This window comes from Penicillium antarcticum (assembly GCF_028974205.1).
Source record: "Penicillium antarcticum strain IBT 31339 chromosome Unknown utg000003l_segment0_segment0, whole genome shotgun sequence".
Lineage (NCBI taxonomy): Eukaryota > Fungi > Ascomycota > Eurotiomycetes > Eurotiales > Aspergillaceae > Penicillium > Penicillium antarcticum.
The window spans coordinates 944,116-960,382 of record NW_026695301.1 but is presented as its reverse complement, the minus strand read 5'-3'; the positions used below and the strand labels follow the sequence as shown (position 1 = coordinate 960,382).

At 49.2% G+C, this 16,267-nt stretch overlaps 7 protein-coding genes across 7 annotated transcripts; 4 read left to right on the top strand and 3 right to left on the bottom strand.

Annotated features, from left to right (window-relative positions):
- Window positions 1–654: 654 nt before the first annotated feature.
- Window positions 655–2,252, bottom strand: N7508_003063 (DNA-protein crosslink repair co-factor UBX5; the record flags this gene model as incomplete). The annotated part of the gene is made up of 2 exons (XM_058461129.1): window positions 655–1,721; window positions 1,775–2,252. 2 exons carry the CDS (start codon window positions 2,250–2,252, stop codon window positions 655–657), a joined length of 1,545 nt encoding a protein of 514 aa, XP_058321706.1.
- Window positions 2,253–2,657: 405 nt separating this feature from the next.
- N7508_003062 (AAA family ATPase CDC6) lies at window positions 2,658–4,676 on the top strand (the record flags this gene model as incomplete). The annotated part of the gene is made up of 3 exons (XM_058461128.1): window positions 2,658–2,700; window positions 2,750–2,992; window positions 3,052–4,676. The coding sequence occupies 3 exons, from the start codon at window positions 2,658–2,660 to the stop codon at window positions 4,674–4,676; spliced, it is 1,911 nt and encodes a 636-aa protein (XP_058321705.1).
- A 297-nt stretch (window positions 4,677–4,973) lies between these two features.
- Window positions 4,974–6,754, bottom strand: N7508_003061 (T6SS phospholipase effector Tle1-like catalytic domain-containing protein; the record flags this gene model as incomplete). Its single annotated transcript, XM_058461127.1, has 2 exons — window positions 4,974–6,575; window positions 6,641–6,754. The coding sequence occupies 2 exons, from the start codon at window positions 6,752–6,754 to the stop codon at window positions 4,974–4,976; spliced, it is 1,716 nt and encodes a 571-aa protein (XP_058321704.1).
- A 1,171-nt stretch (window positions 6,755–7,925) lies between these two features.
- N7508_003060 (uncharacterized protein) lies at window positions 7,926–8,946 on the top strand (the record flags this gene model as incomplete). Its single annotated transcript, XM_058461126.1, has 3 exons — window positions 7,926–7,991; window positions 8,051–8,294; window positions 8,351–8,946. 3 exons carry the CDS (start codon window positions 7,926–7,928, stop codon window positions 8,944–8,946), a joined length of 906 nt encoding a protein of 301 aa, XP_058321703.1.
- Window positions 8,947–9,437: 491 nt separating this feature from the next.
- On the top strand, window positions 9,438–10,860 carry N7508_003059 (D-serine ammonia-lyase DSD1; the record flags this gene model as incomplete). Its single annotated transcript, XM_058461125.1, has 4 exons — window positions 9,438–9,608; window positions 9,668–9,784; window positions 9,868–10,357; window positions 10,409–10,860. The coding sequence occupies 4 exons, from the start codon at window positions 9,438–9,440 to the stop codon at window positions 10,858–10,860; spliced, it is 1,230 nt and encodes a 409-aa protein (XP_058321702.1).
- Window positions 10,861–11,163: 303 nt separating this feature from the next.
- Window positions 11,164–13,047, bottom strand: N7508_003058 (CAIB/BAIF family enzyme; the record flags this gene model as incomplete). Its single annotated transcript, XM_058461124.1, has 4 exons — window positions 11,164–11,715; window positions 11,779–12,279; window positions 12,331–12,629; window positions 12,681–13,047. The coding sequence occupies 4 exons, from the start codon at window positions 13,045–13,047 to the stop codon at window positions 11,164–11,166; spliced, it is 1,719 nt and encodes a 572-aa protein (XP_058321701.1).
- Window positions 13,048–13,818: 771 nt separating this feature from the next.
- Window positions 13,819–16,056, top strand: N7508_003057 (putative ABC transporter; the record flags this gene model as incomplete). The annotated part of the gene is made up of 2 exons (XM_058461123.1): window positions 13,819–14,533; window positions 14,585–16,056. The coding sequence occupies 2 exons, from the start codon at window positions 13,819–13,821 to the stop codon at window positions 16,054–16,056; spliced, it is 2,187 nt and encodes a 728-aa protein (XP_058321700.1).
- Window positions 16,057–16,267: the final 211 nt, after the last annotated feature.

The following is a 16,267-nucleotide window of genomic DNA, read 5'->3' as shown; positions in this document are numbered from 1 at the left end:
CTATTTGGTGTGCACATATTACATTGAGGCGGCGAAGCCTGTCGGTATATTTGTCTCCCTCAATCAAACATCCTAATGGCAAGACAGCCATGTAAATTGTTACGCAAGCAAAGTTGACATATAACTTCCTACGCCTGTCTAATTTACTGCAGGACTGGACTGGATTTGAAGAAGAATATCTGTCGTGATGCGGTTGACATAGGCTCGCATGTATTAAGTTAGAGTATTCCCCGGGTAGGGGCCTCAAACGAGCATATGTCGTCTCAAACAAGTATTCTAGCTGACGCAATCACCTTGAATGTATGTCTTGGACAGCGGCACGCGCCATAGGGAAATATTAATAGGAAATGTCATTTTTATCGATTCCCAGTCTGTGCCATTCGTTGAAAGTATGCAAGGCTTACGAGTGTAGACATTCAGTATCATGATTCATGGCATTGATTGCAATTAAGCTTCGCAGCTCTATATTCTCAGAAGGTATCCCCATGCTGAGAATAGCAGGAGATACAGATTGCTGGTTCATTGCGATGGGGAAAAAAATCCTTGGAAACGAAGCTGAGACCCCATAGGATCCAAATCACTTCCATCAACGCCTTGCCGAAACAAAGAAAAGGCTGCAACGCGCGATGGGACTGAAAGACGAAGAGATCATATTTATTCTTCCAGATATCCGATGTTGACAGTACCGTTCTTCAGTCCTGCATCTGCAATGCTTGTACTGAGTTGGTCGATCATGTTGCGACCCATGTTGTTCAGCTCAAACTCCACGCCAGCCTTATCCTCCAAAGGAGGTTCCGCCTTGAGCCACTCATAAATACGCTGAACGGGGTCTGAAACTGCGAAGCGGCGGATGACTCTGCCAGATGGGTGACGGAACTGAATGCGTGTAGTAGTGGCTGGGTCATTGGCTGGTTCAACATGCGGTTGGTCACTAGGGATTGTTGTGAATGCAGAGACTTCACCAGCTTCCTCCGGTTCATCCATATTCATATCTTCAGTTGCCCGAGCCTTGCCCTTGACATCTTCTGTGCTGCGGGTGAGGTCGTCAGGGTCTTCAACCGTTTGACCAGAGGCAGCTGCTCCAAGACTGTTTCTCATGGCCATCTCCATCATCTCCTCCTCGGTCATTGCATCCACATTCTTATCCTTCTTGTCGGACTTCCGCTTCGCCACAGGGTTGCGTACATTGTGGTTCAGACTGTACCGATCGAGGAACTCGTGAAGTTGCATTAGGAAATCAGCGGGCTTCACCAAAGGTGGCCCGGACCAAACCTTCATCTGTTCACCAGTTCGCGGGTCGACGATGGCAATGTGGGGGTAGTTGTCGGAGACATCGCTTCCTTGGAAGTAGTACTGGAGGTAAGAAGATGCTCGAGGGTCATCCTTCGAGTACTGAAGGAAAATGAAATGCTCTTTAATAGTCTCTTGAACGCCTTTGTCTTTCCACAAATCACGGTTCAGGACCTGGCAGTCAAAGACTGAGGCATCTTGAACATTGACGATCAACCATTTCTGACTTTCCTTTCCTTCGTCTCGCGCCACGTCCCAAGAAAGGCGGGACATGATCTCGAAGGGAGGACGGTACATTTCAGCGAGCATATTGGACTTGGATGAGGCTTCCGAAGCGCCTCCGGTGGCGGCAGAAAGTTCTTCGCGACGACTGTCTTCCCCGCCGGTCCATATTGAGGAGGATTCTCTCTGGTTGAAGATACCGGCGCGACCTACAAAGTTGTCAGTTGAAGCTCAGCAGTTCATTTGCTTCTGAAATACCCACCGCCACGTTGACGAGCTCGGAGTTGGCTTAGTATATCCGTGTGCATGTCTTCACCACTGCCAAAGTCGTCCGCACCGGGCCCCACCAAAGTCTCTGTCGTCCGTGCCATGGGCGCCCTCACTTCGTCTTCATTATCTTGGCCACCCCCGTACATCTCTTGTTGGAGTCGTCGAGCCATCGCTTCGTCGTCGTCAAATGTCCCTCCACCAGCTGCCATGGTGGGGTGGTGGACTCGGTTTGCGGATGTGGTTTCGTCATCGGAGTCGGAGTCGATGTTCACCACCTCCTGGCCTGAGCCCGAGAAGCCGGCTGGTGCGGTAGTTTGAGGGGGTTCAGCGGTCAGGGGAGCACCTCCGTTCTCGAAATAGAGCTGCATCGCTTGTTCGATTTGAAATTCAGTGATCTGCAGATACTGGATGGCCAGCTCCGGCGTGGAGCTGGTGATCTCAGTGAACTGAGCTACTACGTCGTTATCCATTGTGGGCGACGTAGGAAACTTTGCTTAAGAGAGGGTTGGTGATAGAGTGAGAAGTCAAATGAGGCCGCTCTGATATCAGAGAGCTTAACGGGTATGTGTGGAGACTCCGGGAGATTGTGTGAGGGGAGCGTGGATGCAGTGCAAATGATGCAAACTCTATATTCGCCACTTGCAAAACCTGCAGGCTAATACTGAGTAGACAAAGCAAAATTGAAAAGATCGAGTCAAGTTCAAGAAAATTGTAAGGCTGACCTGAACAACCGGGGAAATCAGTGACGCGGCTGACTAAGGTGCACGTGTGGCTGGAAATCCCCGCCGTAGTACGCGCGACGCGTGACGCGAGACATTAATTACACTTCCTATCTCGGTTCCTGCCATTCTTCACTCATCGCTCCTTCATTTGATATGGCTGGGACTGTCTTGGGAAAGCGCTCTCGCGCTGAAGAAGGTAAGACCATTCTACCTTCCGTTTTTCTTTCTCACTCTAAACTTTTCAGGATTGCCGGTGCGCACCGCAAGCAAGCGCCGAACAATTGCCCCCCGATCCCGCAAAGAATCTCCTCCCGCTCAGCCACTACGACGGACGAGGTCGACTGTAAAAAAGGCTGTTGAACAATCCGATCAAGAGAACAGCAAAGAGAACACTGTCTCAGATGTTTCCAAGCACACCCTCCCAGATGACGAGCCGCGGTCTCCAGTCAAACGTAAGACACATCTGCAAGTCCCAGAATCAGTGGACGGTGAGTCGAAGTCTTTGAGGAGTGGAAATTATCGAACAGTGACTTATTAATATGCGCAGAAGAACCTACAAAGCCCGCCGAATTCAAGACACCTTCGAAATCACGATTCCGAGATGCCTTACCACACTCTCCGGTCACACCCAGACATCGGGTTCAAGTGGGCGCAAAGGCTTTAACGCCGCGGACTCCCCGCCATGCAGATCTTCCGCCGACCCCTCGACAGAGTGCCACTCCGACGATCACGCAGCAAACCGTGTACTCTCAAGCAAGACAACTGTTCGCTCGGGGTGCTACCTCCGGTCGCTTAGTGGGACGAGACGCAGAGAGAGAGAAGTTGGTCTCTTTCATCAAAGAGGGTGTGGAAACGCGCAATGGAGGCTGTCTTTACGTCAGTGGTCCTCCTGGCACCGGAAAGAGTGCCATGGTCCAGGAAGTATGCGCGGACCTCGACCTTTCGGAAGTACGAGTGTCGCATGTCAACTGCGCAAGCATGCGAATGTCGAGAGACGTCTACAGCAAGCTCGTCCAAGATTTCTGCGAGGACACGGATGTGTTCAAGAAGAGCGAGGCGGATCGTTTGAAGTCCATGTTCATTCCGTCCAAGAAAGCAAAGGATATGTTCTTGGTCACCCTGGATGAGATTGACCACTTACTTAATGGAGATTCTGGAGTGTTGCAGTCTCTGTTTGAGTGGTCCTTGCTTAATAACTCTAAACTGATGCTCATCGGTATCGCTAATGCCCTGGATTTGACCGACCGTTCCCTCCCACAACTCAAGGCCAAGAATCTGAAGCCTCGCTTGCTACCATTCTTGCCGTACAGCGCAACATCTATCGCGAATGTTATGACCAATCGTCTTCGATCATTGCTCCCTCCGGGGACAGAGTCCGACCCAAAGCTTGTTCCATTCGTTCAGCCGGCTGCCATCCAGCTTTGCTCGAAGAAGGTAGCTTCTCAGACAGGTGACTTGCGAAAGGCTTTCGAGCTCATCAAGCGGGCAATCGATGTCATTGAACAGGAGACTTTGCAAAAGCTGGAGAAGCAAGCCAAGGAGTCTGATAATGTATCGATCCTGGCGGAAAACACCAATCTTTCATCGCCCGTCAAAGGAGGTGCTGCCCCGAAGCCAACGTCAATATCAAGCTACACAGTCATCACGGCGCCCAGAGCCAGCATCGCGCATATTGCCCGCATTACTTCCGCGGCCTTCGGTCAGGGCACTGTCCAAAGACTTCAAAGTTTGAACCTGCAGCAAAAAGCTGCAGTCTGTTCCTTGATCGCACTTGAACGGAAACGTCGCCAGTTTGAGGTCCCAAGCACACCGTCAAAGTCGCGGTCTTCAGCACCCACTGTGAAACAAGCTTTCGACACGTACTGTACGTTGTGCCGCAATGACAACATCCTCCACCCTCTGACTGCCACCGAGTTCAAGGATGTTCTCAGCAATTTGGAAACCATGGGCTTGGTTGGTGAGTACCAGGGCCGTGGCCGCGGTGGAACTGTGGCTGGCGGCACAGATATTCGTCGTACACCTTCCAAGTCTGGCCATGCTCCTTCAACACCACACAAGGCGCTAGACGAACAAGGTCTTGTTTGCTTCGTCTCCCAGAAGGAAATTGAGAGTCAGATTGTCGGACCTGGCGAGGGAATTCTTCGGCGTCTTCTTCGTGGCGAGGGAATCTGATTATTCCTGCCTTTTTCCAGCGAGCACGTTTCATTTCTTATTACCCAGTACCGCATCTTTGGAGTCTTCGCTAGCATTTTTATCATCATTTCTACATTTTTGGAGTTTGCATCTGCGGAGTCGGTATTTCTATCTCATTATTAGCGTCTTTTGATTACGGATTTCCGTTGTCAAGCGTATTTCCTTTGTCAGTCCGTTGAACGTGAAGCCTTGAAATCTTGTGTCCAGGTTAGAAATCTAAAAAAAAATCACAAATGACATGAACAATATATTTCCACCCACGCACGCCCAAAAAAGTTATGAATGACCATCTTGACAAAGATCACCGATTTTTCGCACATAAGTCTGGCTAACCAAATCACCCTCATGCTTACAGACTTGCCAATTCCCGGTTCCATATCTCGAAGGAGCTCGTTTGAGACTCCTTCCACCTCCACCTATGATCAGATTCCCAGGTCGATACGTAGGATCAATCTCCATACGATATATAGCAGAGATGTGAATTTGAGCATCTTCCGGAATATCACGCACCTCTCCACAGGGAAGAGGCCAACGAATTGGCTTCCAGGATCCGTCCGGCTGCAGGTCCATTCTTCGGAAAGGGAGGTATTCCATCAACCGCCATGACAGAGTTGACAATACTGAAACACCACCGCCATAGGTGAGAGTGTCATGCACGATGCCCCGGTCCATTGTTTGTTGAAGTACATCACGATATATATCCGGCTTGGTTTCTTCTGAAGCTCGGAGTGGCTCGAAAGTCTCATCGCGGCAATTGAATCGTTCGAGCTTCTCTGGATCAAACTCGAGTCCTGCCAGTTGAGCCTCCTTGACCATCCACACAAGTGGAATATGACTGAGCGGCCAGGGATCTTTTGGATTGAGGACCCAACCACCTCCAACGTCACCATGTTGTCCTGGGAACCATACCTCTGCCACATCCTGCTCGTTATCATCGTCCCCAGTCTCGCTTGGTACATGAAGATGGGAAAGCTGAAGAGAGGCACCGGAGACACCACTTCTCATTGAAACACCGTCACCGAGCAAGTTTCCCATTCTCGGCGCTTCGACACTGACATGCCTATTAGACGAAGGCGTATGTCCACGATATCTCTGTCCCTCATTAAGAACCCTCGTAGACCCGCATCTTGGAATCTGTGCCAACTCCCTCTCATTCTCAGGAACATCAACCTTCTCACTCCCCTGGTCATCCTCACGGGACAAGAGATGTCTCAACCCAAGCGAATGCGAATGTTTCTCCTTTCGCACCTTCGGTCGAATCTCATAAAGCAAATCCTGCCGAAACTTCGCCCGCCGTTCATCAATAGAAACAGCATGCCGAATAACCCTCGCTGAGCTCTGCGCCGTATAAGGAAACTTACTCCTCTCCATCCAAGCATTTTCAAAGATAGGCACACTGTTAACCGTATCAAACAACCCCAAAAATCGAATCCGTCCAACAGGCCGACTGAACGTCTCCCGAAAAGCCTTCATAAACATGAAAAGCCGATGTCGCTCTTCATGGTCCTGCGCCGTGCTATCTCGTCGCTGCTGCCACTTCGCAAAAGTCTTCCACGCAAACCGAATCATCTCTTCATTGCCCGGTTGCAGGAGGCCGATGAAATCTAACATCTCTGCTAGGAAGCGTGCAGTGTAGGAGCCGCGGCTGAAGCCGAAGAAATAGATTTTGTCGCCTGGGGCATAGTACCGCATTAGGAACTTGTATCCGCCCAGCACGTGTTCGTCAAAGGAGGAGCCCAAGGCTGCATCTTTTGCTTTCTTGTAGGAGGACTTGATGCGTTCGAGTCTGCCTTTTCCGCCGAAGTGGTTGCTTGTTACGTATGTTCCAATCCCGGGTTGGTAGTAGTGGTATTGGTGGCTTTGGCTCCGATCTAGCATCTATATTTGCGAAGGGTTAGGGTTTGGGGAGGATGGTTGAGGAAATTGTGCTATGGATAACTCACGCGATAGATCTTGACGAGATTTGTGTCGGATGCATCACCAGCAAACTTGTTTCCTGTGCCATCAAAACATAGCACAAATTGTTTCGGTTGAGGGTATGGTCCAAACGTGTTCATTTTGAATATTGGAACTGGATTCTGCCACGAGAAAGTGGATTCGGGTGAAAACTGGATCTAGGGCTGAAGGCAAAAATATAGATATATCCACGAACCGTGGAGGTGTCGCGAATATGACAGAGCATGGTCAAATCAGAGCCCACTAAATAAACACGGGTGATAGTCTATAACGATCTATGGCTTGCAGATCTCCGGGGCTGCAAGAGGCTGCAAGCTAACATCTGCAGAGATAGACATGGGATTGATCGTGGCATGTTATTGGTTCTCGAATTTCAGTTGCAGGGATGCTGCAGCTTTGTCGCAGCTATTCCTCCATGCGGTCCAGACCCAAAGTTAATCGTTCAGATTCACCCTTTGATCGGGGTTTTGCCCCACGGTTCAAGTTTGAGATTTTTATATTGCTCTGCGTCACAGATAGTGGCCTTTGATTGCCAAGCGATTTGTTTTGAACGAGAGTGTCCCAAGGGGATGTGTGATGAATTCGAGACATTTCTCAGGGCTTGTCTTTAGATAAGTTATAGCTGCCAGGTTACAACTCACCAAGCATCAAAGTCATTGGCAGAAACTTCTTGTAAGGATGAATTGTTGATAAGATGGGCTAGGCATGGCGGCCTTTCGAGCTGCTTCAAATCCTTCTTGCTGACCGATCTTTTTTCTCTTATAACAAAACAGAAGGCTAGGGTTTCACCGGACTGGGTGTTTTATGCAAATTGTCACTAGGTCTCCTATCTCTTTACTTGGGTGATGCATTAATGTACACAAAAGCGAATTGTAAGCGCCACGGTCATTCCTCGGCCAGGGCAAGTATGATGCTGTCGTTGTTAATAATCACAGAAGCTTGCTCTATCCAAATCTCGCTTGTACTTTCTCATTATTCTCACTCATCACCACCGTCTTGTCATTGCTGCCGTCTTTCGGCTTATAAATCATTCGAGGTGACGCGGCGACTGCGCCCTTCAGGGTCGGTAAAGTGGGGCCAAAAGGGACATTTATAGTATCCCCGGGGGTGAAAGATGCTGAAACGATCCTATCTGGGGAAAGGGGGAAGTTCTGAAACATGAGTCACGTTATTCACTCGGCACCGGGAAATTAGTCTTGGCGAAGGAAGTATATCAGTAACATATTGGACCCTTTTGATCCAGGGTATACTCAAAGCCGATAGTCAGTGGCCATGTCTCTACCTATTTCGGAAGACAACCCTTTCCAGGTTCTGATTGCGGAGTCAAATGATGACCCGGTGAGTGAACCGATCTCAGGGGTTGAAGAGATACTTTGATCTAATTCCTTCCTTCAAAGGCTCAATTGCAATTACGCTATGAGACGCACCGAATGAATCGAAACGAGCAGCAAAGGACCAAAATCATAGCGGAAGACTTCCCGGGCTGGTCTTTGGACGAGATTCTCATGAGACTCGATGGCCCTGCGAAAGAGGAAGAATTCCTCGATCCTCGCAATTGCCTTGTCATCTGGGCCAGGCCTCCTCCTCATATCTGTGATATCATCTCCTTTGTCCAAAGTGAATTGAAGGACGTTGCCCCCTGTAAGTTCACCCAAGCCTTATAGGTTGCTAATCACTTCACTCACGCGATTCAATAGCCCTTTGGCTTATGCCCGCTGAAAACCTGCACACAACAATTTTGGAAGTGGCTCATTCTTTGACGGAAACTCAAATTGAAGATCTCGCTCAAACTCTCAAGACTTCCACTGCAATCACCCTGTCACAGCTTTCGGACCACCCGATTTCTCACCAATCACGTCTTTTGAAGCCTATGGTGAGCTTCGACTCTTCAGCAATGGCACTGAGCTTTGCTCCTGCCGCAGGAGAATCCTCGACAGACCAATCCAGTGGTCATGATGATCAATATACTTATCATCATCTTCGTCGGGATATCTTTGACATGGTCCGGAAAGCTGGTATCCCGGTTGCTTCGCGCTATATTGTTCCTTCGGCGCATGTTACAATCGCGCGCTTTATTACTCAGGATGGATTCCAAGTCTCTGGACATGTTGATCATTTACGTGTGAAAATGCTAGTTGATAAAATTGGCGAAGTCAATAAGAAGTTGGAAACCATATACTGGCCCCAGACTGATGGGAATCAACCTGCAAAAGGTGAATGGGTTGTTGGTCAGGACAAGGGCCTGGTTATTCGGAGAGGTCGTCTTTGGTATGGAGGAGGTGAGAATGTGTAGTTCGCAAAGGTATCGAGACAAATAGTTAACATGGTGCTTGGAGGCGCTGATCATTCTTCGAATACGGCACTGATAGCTCAGACACAGTTAGAGTACGTATATCGAGTGATATAGTAATCGAAACTTCACCTTCATACTTGCTTTGATCAACAGTTTCTCAAAACTCACTCTCAAATTTCACTCTCAAACTATCCGTTGCTCATATCATGCTTGGCCATGCGCTTCTATATCAATCCATCGCATGCAGATCCAACCCCCCTCCCACGCTATGCATATCAAACAACCAAAAAACCCAGCTCCAAAAATGCAACATTTGCTAATTGCAACCTTAAACTCCAATCCCATCGAAATGCCATTGCAACCATCCCCCCATGCCCCCGCAGAAACCCCCCATACCCCCACGCCCGTTATCAACCCCACCACGGCTCCAGATATAAACCCGGGAGGCACAATTCCGACCCCTATACTTTCGACTACCAACCCCTGTAAAAATGGACTATTCCCTGCAGAACCACGCTTCCTATATTGGCCGTCCGGTCTGCGAGCTTCCTACTCCCTCTCTGATCCTCAGCAAGCCCGTTCTAGAGCGGAATACCAAGATCCTGCTAGATGATGTCAAACGGCTCGGCATCTCCTTTAGGCCTCATGTTAAGACTCTGAAGGTGTGTCCCTCTGTCAATTGAGAGCATGAAAGTATATACTAATCGCATCGAACTTTTAGTGCGCAGAAGTGACGCGCATGATGCTCGGTGATGGCGAGCACCGCCAGATAGTCGCTTCGACATTAAGCGAGATCCGGGGAGCATTGGATCTGGTAAAGGAAGGCAAACTAGACGAAGTAAGTGAAGCGACCAATTCTACTCATTCAGTTCCCCGACTGAATAAAAAACAAAAAAAAAAAAAAAGGCTAACAATACCAAGTGCCTCTACGGCCTCCCAATCTCTAACAGCGCCCTCCCTCATCTGCAAGAATTAACGAGAAGCCTCAAAATTATCCTGATGATCGATAGTGAACAACAAATAGATCTTCTCGACTCATTTGCATCTAAATCATCGTCGACAGTGGCATGGCCGGTCTTTATCAAGATCGATGTCGGATCCAAGCGCGCAGGAATGGCTAATGATTCACCCTCGCTACCAGAATTGATTCAACGTGCCGAGTCGTCATCCTCGGCTTCTATTTATGGATTCTATTGTCACGCTGGTCACTCTTATGCGTGCCGCACAGAAGATGCTGCTGCTGCGGTCTTGCAGACTGAAGTGGAGGGTGTTGTTAACGCGGCACGATTCTTAGTTGATGGGAAGCTTGAACGGAAGATTGTTGTTTCTGTTGGATCAACGCCTACGGCGCATGTTGTTAAGAGGCTGCAAGGGGCTTTGCCTGAGGGGATGGACTTGGAGTTGCATGCTGGTATGCAATCCCGAGAATCAGAAAGGGGGTAGGCTAACAACTCTTTTTCAGGAAATTACCCAACGAATGACCTCCAGCAAGTAGCAACGTCCCTTGTTGAGCCATCGCAACAAGCAGTGCGAATTCTAGCGGATGTCTGCAGTATCTACCCAGAACGCGATGAAGCACTTATCAATGCGGGAACAGTCGCTCTTTCGAAAGAGACGAGTGAATTCCCTGGGTATGCGGTTGTGACTGATCGGCCCCAGTGGAGTGTTGTACGTATGGCACAAGAGCATGGGATTCTCGGTTGGGCGGACTCCGAGCAGACTAGTCAACTTGTTGAGAAGGTTGGATCAAAGTCGACTGCTGGGGAGAATATTGAGACTGCGTTTACAGTTGGCGATAAGGTTCTACTTTATATCCAGCATGCTTGTATCACTGCCGCTATGCATTTTGCGTACTATGTTGTTGATGGGGATGATATTGTTAGGGAGACTTGGGTTCCGTGGAAGGGTTGGTGATTTCGTTTACGAGTTCTGGCTGGTATAGATCTATAGACACATTTTTCTAGAATTGTGGGCTGGGCTTTGGTTTTTGTATATAGCAAGACGCTAACCAAGTGGTGTACATCATGAACAGTCCTTCTTTCTACGATAATTCACCAAAAAAAACTATTGATGGCGTAAAGGCGTCCTCATACCGTTCGCGGAAAGTGATATGCTAATAAGAATATGTCGTAAGATTTTATATCCAGTCCAGCCGTGACTATGTACAATGCATTCCTGCAATCAAGCAGTAAAGAAAAAGAAAGAAAGACACATAACCTATGCTTTCCTAACATCTCCCTCAGCAACATTAAAGTCCTCCCAGACAGCACGGTCACTGCCATTAGGACGACTAGAGCGGACAAACTGATTATCCACGCCTCCAATAACAGCAACAGGCTTGACAACCTCAACATCAGCACCATAAGCACCAGAAGACCACAACTCAGTAAGAGGCTTGCGACCCTCCGACTCAGGTCCAGCAGGCAGGTACAAGTGAGGGAAACGCTCATGCATGCTCTTCAACACAGTCGAAGAAATACGGTCAACGCTATCACAGTGGCGCAGCTTGAAGAAATCAGCCGACTGCACTGAGCGCAGCTCCTCTTGCACATCTTCGGGATACTGGCCCATGGCGAAGAGGAGAAGGTCGTAGTGCATCAGGGAGGCCTTTCCGTGGAATGAACCGCCGGTCTTGGCGCGGTGGTAGAGACCGGTCAGGGCGGCGATGGCGCCCATGCAGCCGGTTCCGTAGTCGGAGATTGGGAAGGGGGGAACAACGGGGGTGGAGAGTCCCATGAATTTGCCTTGTGCCCAGGCGATACCGGTGACCTGTGATTTGAGTTAGTTTGCTATACTTGGGGCTTCGAGGGTAAAGAAATGATGGCAACTTACACAGTCGGCAATCTGCTGCCATCCAGCCCGGCCGGCCCACTCGCCTTCGTATCCGAAGCAGTTCTCGTTCACATAGATGATACCCTTGCCGCGCTTCTCGGCCAAAGCTGCCATTGCCTCTGCCCCGTATCCGAGCTTGTCCAGGGCCCCGGGGCGGTAACCATCCACAATAACGTCGACATCATCAAGAAGCTTCTCGAACTCTTTGCGTCCGGCCTCGGCCTTCAGATCAAGGTCTGCGGCATGCTTGCCCATGTTACCGTCAACCTGGAAGAAGGGTACATCTGAAAGGCTGGGGCTGGTAATCTTCAACACATCGGCGCCGTATTCAGCGAGAATACGGGTAACAGTGGGGCCTGCGATGATACGGCACATCTCCAGCACTTTGACGCCCTTGAGAATCTTCTTGTTGTCGCTGGGAGCAGCTTGGAATGGAGTTGGGGGGAGGTTGCCTGGCAGACGGCTGACCTTCCATGCGGGCTCTTGCACATTGAGTTTTCCCTGCATGATCATTAGTTCATCTCTAGTGCTCTTCCTAGAAACCAAACTTACGTGGGGAGTCTTGATGAAGTCTTCGTGTTTGTAGGCAGTCACACCAGCCTGGCGTCTCTCCTTGTTCATCACCTCAAGCTCAGAGGTAGTGTATTTCTGCACCTTCTCTTCAATGACCTTGATGATCTCTTCGTAGTCAGTTAAATCTGGACGCTCCCCTTCTAGCCCAATCATGTTCAAAGTAGTCGTAGCCTCCAGAGAACCGTGAATATGAAAGAATTCGTCCGGGTTCTTGGTCTTGTAGAGGTTAGCCGACATGCGGCGGTAACCATTAGACTGTGCAGACAGAAGATCGGTGTCTATATTAAGTTAATATCATCTTTCTCGAGCAAATGATATGTAATACGTACTCTTGAGCTTCGACTTCACATTGGGGTCCAACTTAGACAGACCAGCCACTTTGGCCATGTATGCTTGGCATCCGAAGGCAGTTGCACCTTCAAGGCTGACCTGAACGCCGCGAGGCGATGATCCAGCGCCAAAGCGGAGATCCGCAATAGCGGCTGCGACGGAGCCTTCGATACCCTTCAGTGCGGCAAGGGTCTCGGTTTCTTTGAATGGAATGGGGAAGTAGATCTCATTATGACTGGTGGAGAAAGACACGCGATCCTTGTTTGCGAGCACCTCCGGAGGCAAGTCAAAGCGCTCTGCCTGTTCACAAAGATCGGAGAAGATGCGACTGGTCTCAAGGACCGGGGAATACCTGGTGCCGGTCATGTTTGTGATGTTGAGATGTATGACAAATGTTGTCGCGGCCAAGCTTGATGATCAACTCAGAAGATCAGAATTTGGTAGAAGCAAACAGAGAAAGGAAGAAGTTCATTTCTAGTGTATTATATATGACGATGTTCGGGTCCCGGGGAATTGGCCGTCGGGTCGCCACACCCGCGTCGGCTCAACTATGAAATACGATGTTTACATTAATTTTTTGAATAGCATAATTTTAGACCACGGTACAATGCTTGGAACATTTGTTTCCATTCATTGAAGGTACAAATCCAGTTACGACTTGAATACAAATAATGTTCAACTATCTAACACACACTTCCCCATGCAGATCCGACGAAGCTCGGCCCGGAGAATACTTTCGGATGCGGAGATCCGATGGGTCATGTGAGTGGATTTGACCTGGCTATATTCGAGTTGGGGATGGGTTTTGTTTAGTACAGAGGTACAGAACTCGGCTATCGTTGAATCATTTTTTATGACTGTGAATATTCTGATATGTTCCAATAGATAGTTGCTCTAGAAGTGGAAGTAGGACTGCTCACGTGGCCAGTATATATATCTAAGGATATTGTATTTTCTGTTCTATGAGGCTGATTACTTTCTAAAAACCGATGTATTGATTTGTCTATGATTCTAGAAATATCCTCTGTATACCTCGTATACTTCGAGAGCCGTATACGGAGAGTAGCTGTATGGTCACGTGCCATGCCAATGTTATCGCCGTAACTCCGAGTCTTCTCTATGACTGTTCGCCTGACGATGGTGCTGAGAACAACATTGCGGCCAAGGGTCCTGCGCCTGGCAGCCTTTCGCCCGACTCGGTTCACATCTACAAATCCCGTCATTCGCATCGAAAATGGTACCTTCTACAAGCGATACCCGACCGACGTCGAAGACCCGTCGTCCAATCCTCCTCTGTTCCCCAACTTGAACTTTACACTGCCCTCCGAACGCACATCCAAAAAAGACGGCGAAAGCCTACAGCATTGGGCTATAATTGGTCCCTCCGAAAAGACCGACTTTCTTCACATCCTCCGTGGCCAGCACGTCTGCCTTCCGGCCAACGCGCGCTCAAATCCGTACCTTCTGCTGAACAAGGTCGCCGCCAAAGACCCACGTCTACGATCCGTGTCGAATGCGATCCGATATATTGGATTCAATGCGGAAGGCGCAGAAGCAATTGGCGGCAGCCGTGGCGCATACCTCAGTGCTCGCTATGAGAGTCACCGAGAGGAGACCGATTGGACTGTTGAGCAGTACCTGCGGGGACAGACCTCCTTGAACCCCATGGAGGGTGAGAATGCCGGCCTGATTCCCAAGGAAGATTCTTTTAAGAAGATCTGTTCCCGTCTACACCTCACACCATTGATGGAGATGCCAGTCGCGAATTTAAGCAACGGCCAAACCCGTCGAGCACGAATTGCCAAAGCATTGCTGAGAAGGCCGGAAGTGCTTCTCCTTGACGAGCCATTCAGTGAGTAAACATTGTCCATGGAAAATTCTCGTGTATTCTAACATCAAGCAGTGGGTCTGGATCCTGCGACAGTCAGGAGCATTTCGGGTCTGCTCCATAATTTTGCAGAAAAATCATCACCACGACTGATCTTGGCTCTGCGCCCACAAGACAAAATCCCCGACTGGATCACACATAAAATGATCCTAGGAAATCACCATCAAGCTCTTGTGCAGGGTCCAAAGTCAGAGGTCGACGAAATCCTTCAAGTCTGGAGTCACTTTTCAGAGTCACATGCACCAATGAATTTCACCCATGAACAAAATATTGCCTTTCAGAAGATGAAAACGGATATGGAAACCGGTGTCTTAGATCCAGATCTCCTCCAAAGCTTGACGGGCGGATCAAAACACCCCTACGGACGGGAACCTGCGACGTATCTTGGTGGAGAACCCATTATAGAGATGGATGGTGTTCATGTCCAGTATGGTGACAAACCAGTACTTGGCAATTGGTCGCAACAAGTGAACAATAAAAATGTCAACGGTTTGCACTGGCGGGTGCGCCGGGGACAACGTTGGGCCATTATCGGTGCCAACGGATCCGGAAAGACAACATTAGTCTCCATGATTACCTCTGACCATCCACAAACTTATGCACAGCCTGTCAAACTCTTCGGGCGATCTAGGCTTCCGGAACCTGGCAAGCCCGGAATTTCAATTTTCGAACTGCAGTCCCGCATTGGTCACTCATCACCAGAAATCCATGCCCTTTTCCCTCGGCAACTAACAGTTCGCCAGGCGGTGGAATCAGCATTCTCCGAGACCTTTCTTTCAAAACCGAAGTTGAACATCGAACTTGACCTAGACGTCAATGCAGTCCTCAAACACTTCCAACCTGAGCTTGACCCGGCTGCTACCCAGAGTGAGGTTCCAGAAGTCAGCACCCAGATATTCCCCAGTATTCCAAAACCTCCTCAGCTTGGTTCCAAGAGAGGATATATCCCACCTGAACACCATTGCGACTATGCAGACGATATCCGGTTTGGCGAACTCACCACTGCGCAACAGCGCATCGTGCTCCTCATACGGGCCCTTGTCCATAGACCCGACATTGTCATTCTCGATGAGGCTTTTTCCGGTATGTCTTCTACGCAGCGTGACAAGTGCATAGACTTCATCGACTGCGGCGAGAGGCCCCGCCTGGCACGTCTAGCAGTTCAACGTAACGAAAAGCCAACCTACCGTTTCAACGGTCTCACGAAAGCGCAGTCGTTGCTCGTGATCAGTCATGTGCCTGATGAGATCCCCGATAGTGTTCGTCATTTCTTGCGGCTGCCGTCTGACCCCGGTCCGGGTCAACCCTTTCTTGACTTCCGCTTCGGCATGCTCGGTATCAACAGTATGCTAAGGAAACCAACGGTATGGGATACTGTTTGGTCCGGCGGATTGGACTTTAAGGCTGCGAGTCGTCGCGTTTCCCGCCGCAGCACTGATGATCCGGCGGCACAAGATCTCATAGAATATGAATACTATTCAATTTAGAAGTAGACACATTTGGATACGGTCTGGTACCCTAAATGACTATGCCATAGACCTCTTGTACATCTAATTAACATATCAAAATCTGTATCAAATAAAATTTTCATTCTATTCCATTCTGTACCCAGCAATTGTCGCTGGGAATTATAGACTAGACTGCGATGCTACGGATCCAAGTCTCGCATGGGCAGTTATAGGTTGATGCCCCGCGTAT